The sequence below is a fragment of the Garra rufa genome, chromosome 14, assembly GCF_049309525.1.
Source record: "Garra rufa chromosome 14, GarRuf1.0, whole genome shotgun sequence".
Taxonomy (NCBI): Eukaryota; Metazoa; Chordata; class Actinopteri; order Cypriniformes; family Cyprinidae; genus Garra; species Garra rufa.
Genome location: NC_133374.1, coordinates 28,878,470 through 28,891,625, shown reverse-complemented (window position 1 = coordinate 28,891,625; position 13,156 = coordinate 28,878,470). Strand labels below are relative to the sequence as shown.

Below are 13,156 nucleotides of genomic sequence, written 5' to 3'. Positions count from 1 at the left end.
ATATATATATATATATATATATATATATATATATATATATATATATATATATATATATATATATATATTATTCAAAAGACTCTGAATGTTGCGTAATGTTGTGATTTAAAAATAGAGAATTAAGCCCTATATTGCTCAACAGATTTATTAAGTTCAAATGAATGTGTAAGGCTAAGGTCTGCATTGACCGCTGAACAGCTCATTCACGGGTGCATCAGAGTATTGCTGAAGGAAGTCCACCATATCATCTAAGGTGCGTTCCACTACAACATTCTGGTCTGTGTTGAGAGCAGTTGCAGCACCGCTTAGGATGGGGCGGCCATTTTGATCGACGCAGCAGTAAGCGTTCCAGACGTACTCTGGGATGTTGACTCTTTTGACATTGTTCTTGACGATCCAGTTGTTAGAAGAAGGAATGGCACCAACCAGCACAAAAGCCTGATGACACCTTTCTTTAAACAAACTGGTCAGTTTAGACTCATGATTTGCCCAAGCATTCTGGTTCGTTGTTGGGTTTTGGGGCACCACATTGGTCAGGGTAAAGGTGGCATTACGACTTGGAACTAAAGCAAGTAGAGAGAAAAGAAAGAAATCTTGATTAACTGATAAAACTTATGATGTGATTTAAAGGTATTTTTCTTAAAAAAAAAATGTCTGTATATTATATCTGAGGGTGTGTTTACACTTGTCATGTTTGGTTCAATTAAAATGAACTCTGGTGCGATTGCTCTGTTATGCCTTTAGGTTTGCTGTCAAAATTGCCAGTGTGAACGCTAAGTGGACCAGGACTAAATGTATTGTTTTCTTTTTTTTGGTCCGGACCAAAGGAACCAAACTACACGTGTGCTAAGGGAGCATTCGCATTTGTTCGTTTAGCGTTCACACTGCCAATTTTAAACCTAAAGATACCAAACCTAAAGGCATAGTGATACATTCACAACCTGATTGGTCGTTGAATGACAAAAGGTGTGTTCGATTTAACGGACCAAAAGGTGTGAAATCACACTTTAAGCTCAACTTTAAGTCGAATACACCTAATGTCATCTACTGGACCTCTGCTCGATTTGTTTTGGATACTCTTATTCTGCATCATTAAATCATGTTGCATAGCGCAACATGCGCCATATAGGAAGCGCCATATAGACAGTTGGTCTGATTTTTACCAAATTTGACTCTGATCATCTTCAGGCCATGGTGGCAAAAAGTTATGAATTTTGTTTAATGCATTAATAAATTTGCTGGGAAGATGCCAAACTGCATCTGAGGCTGTATATCTGCAAAGCTTTGACATATTTACACCAAACTTTGTATGTGCCATTGTCCCATCACGCTGACCACGCCACATCAATTTGGTAACAGCGCCACCTATTGGTCAAGAGTGATAAACCATTCACTAACCATTAATTATGAAATCTCCAAAAACACAAATAACTTTGGATTGCATTAGCCTATTGTAATGAAAGTGGTCTCAAAATATTTCTTGGGCCATGCCAACAACAAACATACCAATTATGCCATAAGTGGCCGAACTTCCTGTCCGCCATTTTGATTTATGTTGAAAACCTACTTTTTCGAACTCCTCCACGACTATTGGTCTGATTTTTACCAAAATTGAGTCAGATCATCTTCAGACTATGCTGACAAAAAGTTATGGATTTCATGTTGATAGACAAAACTGCTTTTGTATAGCATTGAAACAAATTTAATGCATGATAACAGACTATGTCTAAGGCTGTATCTCTGCAACGCTTTGACATATTGACATCAAACTTTGTGTGTGCCATTGTCTCCTTACACTGACCATGCTACATCAATTTGATAGCAGCGCCACCTATTGGTCAATAGTGATGAGCCATTCAATCTCTTTACTAGTATTTTTATATGATTGCAACATCCCGTAATCGCTGCTTGGAGCTATATTTACTTCCTGTTTTTGGTTCGCTTATAAGTAATTGTTCCTTGTTGCATTCATATTTCATTGGATTCGCACCAGAGTTCGTTTGGAAGCGGACCAAGACTTATCTTTCTAGCGGTCTCAGTCTGCTTGTTTTGGTTGCACCAGGGTTTGGAGGGCAGCGTTTACACTTAATGAAATGAACCACACTAACAGAGCAATCGCACCAGAGTTTGTTTTAATTGAACTGAACTGAAGTGTTCACAATACTAACTCAGCAATAAAAGTAATAATGCTGAATCTATGCTGAGCTCCCCTATGCTAGTGCTGAATCTGATCTATCTGAATCTATGACCTCAGTTCCTGAAAAGGTCAACAGGAGTGAAAGCATAATGAAATACTTGGTGGTCATACCTGGATGATGTCCGTTGGGGTTCAGATGTCCACGGTCAAATCCTGTGTATTTGTAGTCGTCATTCAGAGCCTGTCTATCTCCCAGAAAGATGTCTGGGTTCTCCTGCGCCATCTTATAGCCATCTTGCATTTCACTGGCCCATGAGGGATCCACCAACTAGCAAAACAGCATAGTTTTGATAGCTCAATCCAGAGACGTCAGCATTACAAAAACATACCAATTAAAAAAAATATAACATTAAGCACATGCACCTTTGTTTTAACAATACTGAAACTAGATGTTTCATTTTTTACTCCATTGTTTTATTGCTATTAAACTTATTGCACAGAAAAAAAATACTTTTTTCAACTTTCAAACAAATTTAAAAACTGAACTAAGATGATAACTAAAAAAGATGATAGATAGATAGATAGATAGATAGATAGATAGATAGATAGATAGATAGATAGATAGATAGATAGATAGATAGATAGATAGATAGATAGATAGATAGATAGATAGATAGATAGATAGATAGATAGAATCAACATTTTTAAAGGCACTATAGATGTAACTCACCTGTGGCTCTATAAACCACCGGTCCTCTCTGCCTCCTCCATTGCTTGGCTCAAAGATGTAAGCAGAATAGACAGCTATGCGGTTGTATGTGTTGTACAGTGTGGCAAAGTGATACATGTTTACGTAGCGCTGACATAAACGGACCACTTCTGGCAGGGAAGCTCCCAAATCTGGAACATGCTCCTTGTAGAAGAACTTGATGCAGTCAGGTGAATCCCCGAAATCAGTCACCACATGTCCATCTGCAGGGCCCAGGAACACCCCAATGAGGACACACACAATGAAAGCAACCTCCATGATGCAACAGGCTAAATGCAACTGAGTAGAGACGTCTTATAAAGCAGCCCTCTTTTATCAATCCTCAATGTTTTCTCCCCATGACATTTAGAGATTAGAGATTACATGCCAAACCCAAATTTAGCAACATTTTTCAGTAGTTGATAGCATTAAAATTAAATTAAGTTGCACATTAACTTGCATGCAGTTAAGCAATGTTTTATTTTTCCACCAAATGTTGTGTGTGTCAAGGTGTTTGTTTCCCATAACTGTGAAGTGACCCCATGAGAACAGCACTGGTGTCTGACCTTGATGTAACCTGAGAAAGGCTCTGATAAACAGGGAAAAAAAAGGTGCCGCCCAGTTTGTGCTCACTGTTTGCATTCTTGATCGCACATCAAAGATAAATCAAGGATTGCTGCTTTATTTTTAAAAGTGAACATGATTAATTTCTAGATAAATATATCAGAATAGATAAGGTAAAAAAAAATATTTTCCATTATGGAGGGGCTTGAGCATTGGACTACTCTACTCTACTCTTTTATCTGGACTAAAGCAAGATATTTAAATAGAATTAGTAATAACCAAGTAATAATTTGGTAATAATCAATGATGCAACTGTTAATAAATAAAGTGGAGATAAGAATGATTAGTCAGCTTAGTGAGGTAGTGTCATTGTAGTATTATATATATTTAGACAAAAGTTCTCTCTGGTCCTCAAATCTGATCAGCTGAGAGGAGTGCGTTATTCCAGTGATATCGGAACTCCAACAGTTACACTGTTTGTATCACTTGTGTTTTTTTTTCACAGCGAGTGTCATGGCAGACGCATAAATCCACTGTAAATTTATAAATAATACCGTTTTTGTCTCACAAAATGCTTATAGGCGACAATGTACTCTACAGCTTTTAATATAGTAATACAATAAGCTTTCAATGAAGCAACTCAACATTCCTATGTTACTAGTTCTAAAGTGACGTTTTCGAATTAGGAACAGAGGCTTGGACTCCGATGTTAAACTGTCAACTTGAGATTTTAATTCATGGGGAAAAAGATGGGTTTTAAAGACACTATGCTGTTGTTTCTTTTGTATTTACACACTCTTGCGTCAAAATGTTGTATAAACGTAATATTACACTTGTAGCCATGTGATATGGCTGTATATTGGCATGCTGTGATTACCTATATACAGTATCTCACAAAAGTGAGTACACCCCTCACATTTCAGCAACCATTTTAGTATATCTTCTTAAGGGACAATACTATAGAAATAAAACTTGGATCTATTTTAGAGTAGTCAATGTGCAGCTTGTATAGCAGTATATATACTGTCCTCTAAAAATAACTCAAGATACAGCCATTGTTTTCAAATTAGCTGGCAATAAATATGAGTACACCCTAAGTGATAACAGCAGTATGTTAAGTCACATGTCCTATTCATCATGTTTATATTTTTGTCTGCTTGACAAGACCATACAAAGTTGTGTATTTTGTATTAGACTAATTAAGATTTGGTGCTTTAAGTACAATTCTCTCATACTGACCACTGGATGTTTAACATGGCATCTCATGGCAAAGAACTCTCTGAGGATTTGAGAATTAGAATTGTTGCTCTCCACAAAGATGGCCAAGGCTATTAGAGGTTCAGTAACACCCTGAAACCGAGTTACACTACAGTGGTCAGGGTCATACAGAGGTTTTCCAAGATGGGTTCCATTTGGAACAGGCCTTGCAAGGGTCTATTAACGAAGTTGAGCAGTCGTTCTGTGCGTCAGGTGCAGAACCTGGCTTCAAAAAGCATATGCATGAGTGCTGCCAGCATTGCTTCAAAGGTTGCATAAGTAGAAGGTCAGCTTGTCAGCGCTCAGACCATACGTCGCACACTGCACCAAGTTGGTTTGGATGGGTGTCATCTCAGAAGGAAGACTTTTCTGAAGCTGACTCACAAGAAAGCCCGCAAACAGTTTGCTGAAGTCAACCTGTCCAAGAGCATGAATTACTGGAACCATGTCCTGTGGTCTGATGAGACTAAGATAAATTTGTTTGGCTCAGATGGTGTCCTGCTTGTGTGGCGATGCCCTGGTCCCAAGAGTCCCAAGAAAATTGTTGTGGATTTTTGTGTATTTGAGCCCTTTCCGACAATGACTGTATGATTTTGAGATCCATCTTTTCACACTGAGACAAATTACATTAGGCATATATATAAATATAAATGTAAACAATAATTTAATACTATTAAATCTATTAAAAATATCCAGTCTGACTGACCATCAGCCACTGCTCATTGATGCTTCAGAAAGAATAATGATGCATTGAGCATTAAAAAAAAAGTTAAACATATGCATTTCAACTGAAAACTTTAATTAAGTTGGCTTGGGAAAGCCAACTTACTGAAATCCTATTTAAACTTCTTCTTCTTCTTCTTCTTCTTATTTTTTTTACCGAAAATTTTTTAGACACTAACTCCTCCTAGACCGTTCAAGCTACATACTCCAAACTCGGGTCAGATCTTCATACTGTTCAGACTTAGTGTGCTATATCTTTTCAGACTGGTTTGAGTTATGTTTTTTTTAAAAATTAATATTAAAAATCATAAAAAGTCCCATAGACTTTCATTGACCAAAAGTCCATGTCTGTTTGAACTGTTTAATGTAAACTGCTAGCAGCCATTGATAATATCATGCTAGCGACTTGCTAGTCATGCTAGAATCATGCTAGCGACTTTGCTAGTCATGCTAAAATAATGCTAAAATCATGCTAGCGACTTGCTAGTCGTGCTAAAATCATGCTAGCGACTTGCTAGTCGTGCTAAAATCATGCTAGCGACTTGCTAGTTGTGCTAAAATCATGCTAGCGACTTGCTAGTCATGCTAAAAATCATGTTAACGACTTGCTAGTCTTGCTTAAATAATGCTAGCAACCGCATAGCAACACCTTAGCAACCACCCTGGGTACCTTAGCAACCGCATAGCAACACCTTAGCATCTATTCACATTCAAACTATTTATATCTTCTAACTATTTATATCTATAAATCTATCTATTTTCAAACTATTTATATCTATCTAGCCTATCTATCTTCAAACTTTATTAATCAAACTAAAACTATTTCAAACTGAAAACCTTTAAACTTTCTTTAAACTAAAAGCTTTTAAAACTACTTAAAACTTACTGGCTAGGCTTTCTCAAGCCAACTTAAAGTTTGCTAACAAACTTTGTATCTAGTTTGAAGATATTATTTTTAAGTATTTCTGTATCTTCCGAAGGGCAGTACTAAATGAAAAATTATATTTCAGCAAAATAAGAAAAATGTGCAAATGCTCGTTCTGTTCTAAAGTTTACACCCCTGGCTCTTAATGCATCGTTTCTCCTTATGACGCACCAGTGAGCATTTGAACATTCTGTAATAGTTGCATATGAGTCCCTCAGTTGTCCTCAGTGTGAAAAGATGAATCTCAAAATCATACAGTCACTGTTTTGTTTTTGTTTTTTGTATCCCTTTTATTTTGGTAAAATAATTCACATTTCGCAGATTCTGCAAGGTGTATGTAACTATTGACTTCAACTGTATATCATTTCAATTAATAAAAATGTTAGGTTTTAGCTGACAAAAACACTGATGTTAATGACTCATGAGTCAATAAGATATTATAAAAACACAACCTGAAAACGGCAGTTCTCACAATATAACCGTTTTTCCTCTGAAAACCTGCTTACAATCAATCACTATGACGGCATTCTGCAATTAGGTGACAAACAAACAAGTAATTAAATAAATATATAAACCCTTAATCTAAATCCAGCATTCGCTTCTGGTTATTATGCTTAGTGCTGGTCAAAATGGTGATTTTCTTTGACTTTTTGTTTAGTAAAGCAGTATGTTTTTGTTGGTTAAGCTGGTATATGAAGAAGTTTGTTAAGATCTGCTGCCACACGCAGTCCAAAACATAAAACAAATTTAAAAAAAATTAAATGGAGCATGTGGTATAATTTGCAAGTTACATGTTGTGTCTGAGTCATATAGTCAGAGACTCTAAACACATAACTAACACTAGATGGCAGAATAGTGACAGAATTCATGTGCCAGTAGAACTCAGCAGGTCTCTAGGCCCCAGAATCCTTCAGAATATAAAAAAGATAGAAAAATAACTAAATATATATCTTAACTTATTGATAGTATATTGATTGTTATGTGATATAATCTATATAAAAATAATATGAATAGATGAAATAAAAAAAATACTAAAAACTGATCATGCATCTGACAGTCATTGTGAACCATTAGTAGTTCAGCATCCAGCAAATTATAACATATGATTTAAATATATGTTTTAAAGAGTAAAATCTTACATTTTACCATCACACAAGTTGGTTAAGGTCCAATATCACAGCTATCTTGTTTTATAAGGAACTCTTCATAAGGAAGTACCTTTATAAAGCCACATATCTGTGATTTCCAGACCGGCGGCAGTGCAAAGGTGTGGAACGGGCCAAATTCAAACATCCTCCATCCACTCTCCTCCTCTCTGTCCTTTAAGTCTATGCATTTCAGATTTATTCATACATTTCCAATATATTTATGCATGAGCTCTCTCCACTCACCCCTCCCTGCCTGCACACCCCATCCCATTACTGTAATCCATCACCCCAGCATCATCCGCCATGCAAGCAGCCCCTGAGTTGCCATGGCAACCACCTCAGGCCCCAGCTCTTTGCAGCCGTGCTCTTATTGGAAGGAAGGCTCAGGCAGTCTGAGGCTGTCTGGTGGATGTGGTAATTGGCTTGGAGTCTCCAATCACTCCCCCCCACCTTCCAAAACACACACACATGCACACACAACCACACACTAACTCAAACACATATGCACAAATAATGCAGCAGAACTCACAGACATTTTTTATTTAGAACCAAATGTTATGGACAGAATTCTGATCTTCGTGCAAACAGGTTTAAATTTTGTGGTTTGGTAAACATCATGCTAGTATGGAAAGCACAGATATATTGGAATTCAGAAAAGCAAACTGAGCATTCATTTGTGCTTTACCCCTTTTTTTCTTTTTTAATTCTGGATCAAGATTAAATAATTAAAATAGTGTGGCACAAATAGACCTATTACTGGTTAGTTAATTGCGTTTCTCTACAACAGGCAGGCAGAAGGTGCAAATATCTGTTTTACAATTCAGTCTTCCAATTAAAAGCACAGCTCCACAGTACAGCGTGTCTGTTGGATTGCATGTCATTTATCAAGATGATGTTCTAGCTATAGGAGAGAGATAAAGAGCCTTATTGTATCCCACAAACAGTTTTAAAATGGTTACAGACTGTCGGTTTTCTTGTACCAGTGGAGGAAGGATAGGTATTTTTCACCAAGACAGTCATATGTTTCATTTTTCACCATTTTATTTCATCCTCTAAGAATTTAACAGGCAGTTTTTCGCTGCTGTGCCTTTAAGACGTCTAGTTGCACACTCTCTTCACATGTGAAATGAGAAACAGCTCTTTTCTGCACTTTTTTAAGGGCTGTGGGGTTTCTGTTAGGCCCGAGACAACCTTGCAAGAATAGCATCTTTAAAAAAAACTCTGTTGCTGTGCGAGATATTCATAAAATTAGGGCTGCAACTAACCATTATTTTTATAGTCAATTAATCTGTCAAATATTTACTCAATTACTCGGATAAAAGAAATCTAATAATTATTATTTAAATTTCTAATAATTATTATTTATTTATTTATTTGAAAATAAAGTCAAATTTATCAGTTGAAGGCAACAGTTTACATACATGTACAAATGTTAATTATTTGACCAAAATAAGAGGAATCATACAAAAAGCATTTTTTTTTTATTGGTATTGGCCTGAATAAGATACTTAACATAAAAAAGAATGTTTACATATAGTCCACAAAATAAAATAATAGTTACATTTATTAAAATGACTTTGTTTATAGGTTTACATACACTTGATTTTTAATACTTTGTTGTTATATATATATATATATATATATATATAAATTTTTTGTGTACATTTTTCTTATTTTGCCTAAATATTTTTTTTTTTTCATTTAGTACTTCCCTTTAGAAGCTACAGAAGATACTTACATGTTCCACAGAAGACAAAATAAGTTAAATTTATTCTTCAACTTAAAAAATTTTCATCCCCTTAATGCATCATTTTTTTACGTTTGATGCATCAGTAAGCATTTAAACCTTCTATAATAGTTGCATAGGAGTCCCTCAGTTGTCCTCAGTGTGAAAAGATGGATGTCAAAATCATACAGTCATTGCTGGAAACTGTTCAAATACACAAGAATACTGGAAAAAAAAAAGATTTTTCAGCATCTTACTGAAGAACAGCGGCCAGTTTAACTGTTCAGAACTAAGAAGGGGCTCATGAAAAACTATCACTAGTATGTAAACTGTATGTAAACTTTTGAACGAGTCATTTTAATAAATTAAACTATTATTTTCTCTTGTGGACTATACGTAAACTGGCATGAGAAACACACATCTGAAAATAGTAATTATATGACATTTATACTCCATTATATAGCCCCTTTACTGTTACTGCTCTCATAAAAATACAGTTATGTTACATGTACAATTACAAAACAATCATTAACAAGAAATATTTTGGCAAATGTATATCTTAGTCAGAATATAGAGGGTTTGCACTTACGTCACGATTTGGTCAGTTACCCATATATGCAGCCATATTGGAGATAATCAGATGTAAACGACAGCATGGATTGCACAGTTAATGTACTGAATATGTTGTTCTGCTAATTTATGCTGTCTAAACCACAGAAAAAAAACATGTGAACCTGCTAAATCATATAGAGAAGGACTTAGTAAGCAGGAAAAGGCCCAATATTTTGACAAACTAAAGTTAAAAGGTGGTAAAGATACGTACAAGCAGAATTAATTAAGATATTAGCCTGGTATTGCACTTATGATAAGAACAAACACAAATGTTGTCAAGAGTCTTGCCCTGGAAATTATGGTTCAGTTTGGCCAACCACAAATGCCTTTTGTTCCTCAGAGAGCTTTTTGCACTCTTCTTCTTTACTTTGTTATACCTTTTGGCAGTTTATAGTACTCCAAATGTTTTTCCCGATCTGTCCGATTAGTACAGCCAAAACATGACAATAATTGACCATTTTCAACAGCAATGATCAGCAAAATATGTGAGTTTCATTCAGTGACATGTTATGTCACTGAATGTGACATGTTTATGTTATACATATGCATCTATGTTCATGCGAATCATTCATGATGCAGCTTCACCCACAGCAGAAGTGACTATAAGGGTTTTTATGCATCTTTGCCAGTGGCCTTTTTTAAATAATGTGCTTGTTAGCAAGTTTCGCCACTAAACCCGGCTAAATGCAGCTAAATGCGGCTAAAGTAAACATTACGGCTCATCATCCCATGGCAGAGAGGGGCGGGGTGAGCAGAGCTCATTAGCATTTAAAGGAACATGCAAATCACTCAAAAAAAGGCTGAATTTGACAAGGTAAAAAGAGTATTTTTTTCACTACCATTGAGAAATTGTAACCAAAGTATGTTATAGACTTCTTATTAAGGCTGTAAAGAATCATATCATCTTGTGGAAAATGGGCATCCGATGACCCCTTTAATAAAGTATCCTAGGGATGTGCCCGAATAGTGAATCTGTATTCGGAAAGGCACAGAAAACAAATAACGCATTCTATAGGGCCACTAAAGGGACATGGTTAGCCATTTGCTAACAGTAGTCTGTTACATTACAGTACATAAAATTTCACCTATTGCATAAACAGGTGACTAATGTCAGAGTCCTACCACAGCCAGATCCACAAACCACGCCCCCTGAAGACACACACACACACACACACACACACACACACACACACACACACACGTTCCCAGTCACCTGACTTTTGATTGCACACCTGATTCCACTTACCACACCTCTATAAATACCAGGACTGTTCATTTCACTGGTGTCTGGTCTACAGATCACATCCCTAACGATCGATGAATCTCCATTACTGCTTTGGACTCTGTGTTTCCCCATCATCTCTGTTGGATCTACTTACCTGTGCAATTGAACTTCTCAGATAAGAATACTCACCTCAAAACCTGCTACATATTACTTACCGTTCTGTCAATAAACTTACCTTTTATGTTTTATACTTACCTCCGTCTCTGCCTCCATGTATGCTGTGACAGAAGACCAGACCAACAACAACAAAATGGACAATGAAGAAGCAACCGCACCAGATCAACTCACCGAATTTATCAAGGCCTTCAAGGCGGCACTAACACCACCTCCCACGCCGCCATCTGCCTCAGGAAGTCCCATGGCTCTACCAAACACGTTTTCAGGAGAAGCGGCTGAGTGTAGAGGTTTTTTGCTTCAAGTCCAACTATACATCAAGATGCAACCACAGCAGTTCACCACCGAGGATTCGAAGGTAGCATTTCTCATTTCTTTACTCACCGGAAAAGCTCTTCAATGGGCTAAGTCTATATGGAAGGCCGATACTCCCATAATTCGATCCTTTGAACAATTTACATGTCACTTTTCTGAGGTTTTCAGCACAACCACGGATGTACTCACCGTCTCTGATCAACTGTTCCGGCTACGACAATGTTCATTTTCCATTCATGAATACACGCTTCACTTCCTGACGCTGGCGGCGGCCAGCGGGTGGAATGAAATCTCACTGCTGGGTGCCTATAGGCATGGTCTCCACCCGGATATTTGCGCCACTATGGCGATTTATGATGATTCCATCGGGTTGGAGGCTTTTCTACAGCGTGCAACGAGGGTATCCCAGCGTCTAGCCGCCTGCCAGCCACCTGTAACCGCTCCTCAGTCCGTTACGGTGGCAGCTTGCTCTCCAGTACCAGAACCCATGCAAATCGACTCGACACGCCTATCATGATCAGAACGCCAACGTAGAATTAAGGACAAACTCTGCCTATATTGTGGAAAATCTGATCATCTTCTCCGGACCTGTCCTGTCAGACCCCCATGTCCAGTGGTGAGTACTATCCAATCAGACATAGAAACTGCTCATCTGACTTTAATTCCTGTGACTCTTCATACTGCTGAACGAAATCTCTGTGTATCTGCCTTACTTGACTCAGGTTCGTCCTGAAACTTAATTTCACAAGAATGCCTAGACCTTCTTCAGTTACCACGTCACCGCCATAATCCTGAGCTCTCCGTCAAGACCATACAAGGAAAACCACTCGGACGTGGGCGGATTCGGTATTCATCACCATTTCTCACTCTGCAAGTTTGATTGTTTCACCAAGAACAAATCAAATTTCTGGTACTGGAGAATTCAACCGTTGACATCATCCTAGGACGTCCGTGGCTCCATAAACATCATCCGGAACTCCGCTGGGACCCCTGTGACATCATCGGTTGGAGTAAGCATTGTCTTAAGAACTGTTTTACTCGCTTACCATCTCCAGTTTCAGCTCCTTTGGCCGTTGCATCCACCAAGATTGAAAGTCCTGATACTGTGAGTATGATCGAAATCCCAGCGGAGTACATGGACTACTCGGATGTGTTCAGCAAGCAAGCTGCCACCCATCTTCCTCCCCACTGGCCATGGGACTGTGCCATCGATCCACTACCTGGTGCTCAATTACCTAAAGGACGCATCTACCCACTGTCCAACCCGGACCGCCAGGCGATGGAGGAGTACATCCAGGAAGCGTTAAAGCAAGGTTTTATTCGACCATCCACCTCACCAGCTGCTTCAAGCTTCTTCTTCGTGGGTAAGAAGGATGGAGGTCTCCGTCCCTGTATTGATTACCGACTGCTTAATTTCCAGATCATTCAACAACCATACCCACTTCCACTCATTCCTGCCACCCTCGAGGATCTCCGTGGGGCTCACATCTTCTCCAAGCTGGACCTGCTGAGTGCTTATAACCTTGTTCGTAATCGTGAGGGAGACGAGTGGAAAACCGCCTTCATAACACCTACTGGCCACTATGAATATCTGGTGATGCC

General features: G+C 37.9%; 1 protein-coding gene across 1 annotated transcript; it reads right to left on the bottom strand.

Moving 5' to 3' along the window:
- Positions 1-129: 129 nt before the first annotated feature.
- Positions 130-3,189, bottom strand: LOC141285427 (endonuclease domain-containing 1 protein). Its single transcript, XM_073818445.1, has 3 exons — positions 2,868-3,189; positions 2,309-2,465; positions 130-563 (listed from the first exon to the last, which is right to left on the bottom strand). The coding sequence occupies exons 1-3, from the start codon at positions 3,162-3,164 to the stop codon at positions 172-174; spliced, it is 846 nt and encodes a 281-aa protein (XP_073674546.1). The 5' UTR covers positions 3,165-3,189; the 3' UTR covers positions 130-171.
- Between the last annotated feature and the right edge of the window lie 9,967 nt (positions 3,190-13,156).

Coding starts and splice junctions, on each gene's coding strand:
- LOC141285427 (XM_073818445.1), bottom strand. CDS start 3,164: ATGGAGGTTGCTTTCATTGTGTGTGTCCTCATTGGGGTGTTCCTGGGC. Junction 2,466..2,867: donor GGTGGTTTATAGAGCCACAG/GTGAGTTACATC, acceptor CTGTTTTGCTAG/TTGGTGGATCCCTCATGGGC. Junction 564..2,308: donor CCCCAACGGACATCATCCAG/GTATGACCACCA, acceptor TACTTGCTTTAG/TTCCAAGTCGTAATGCCACC.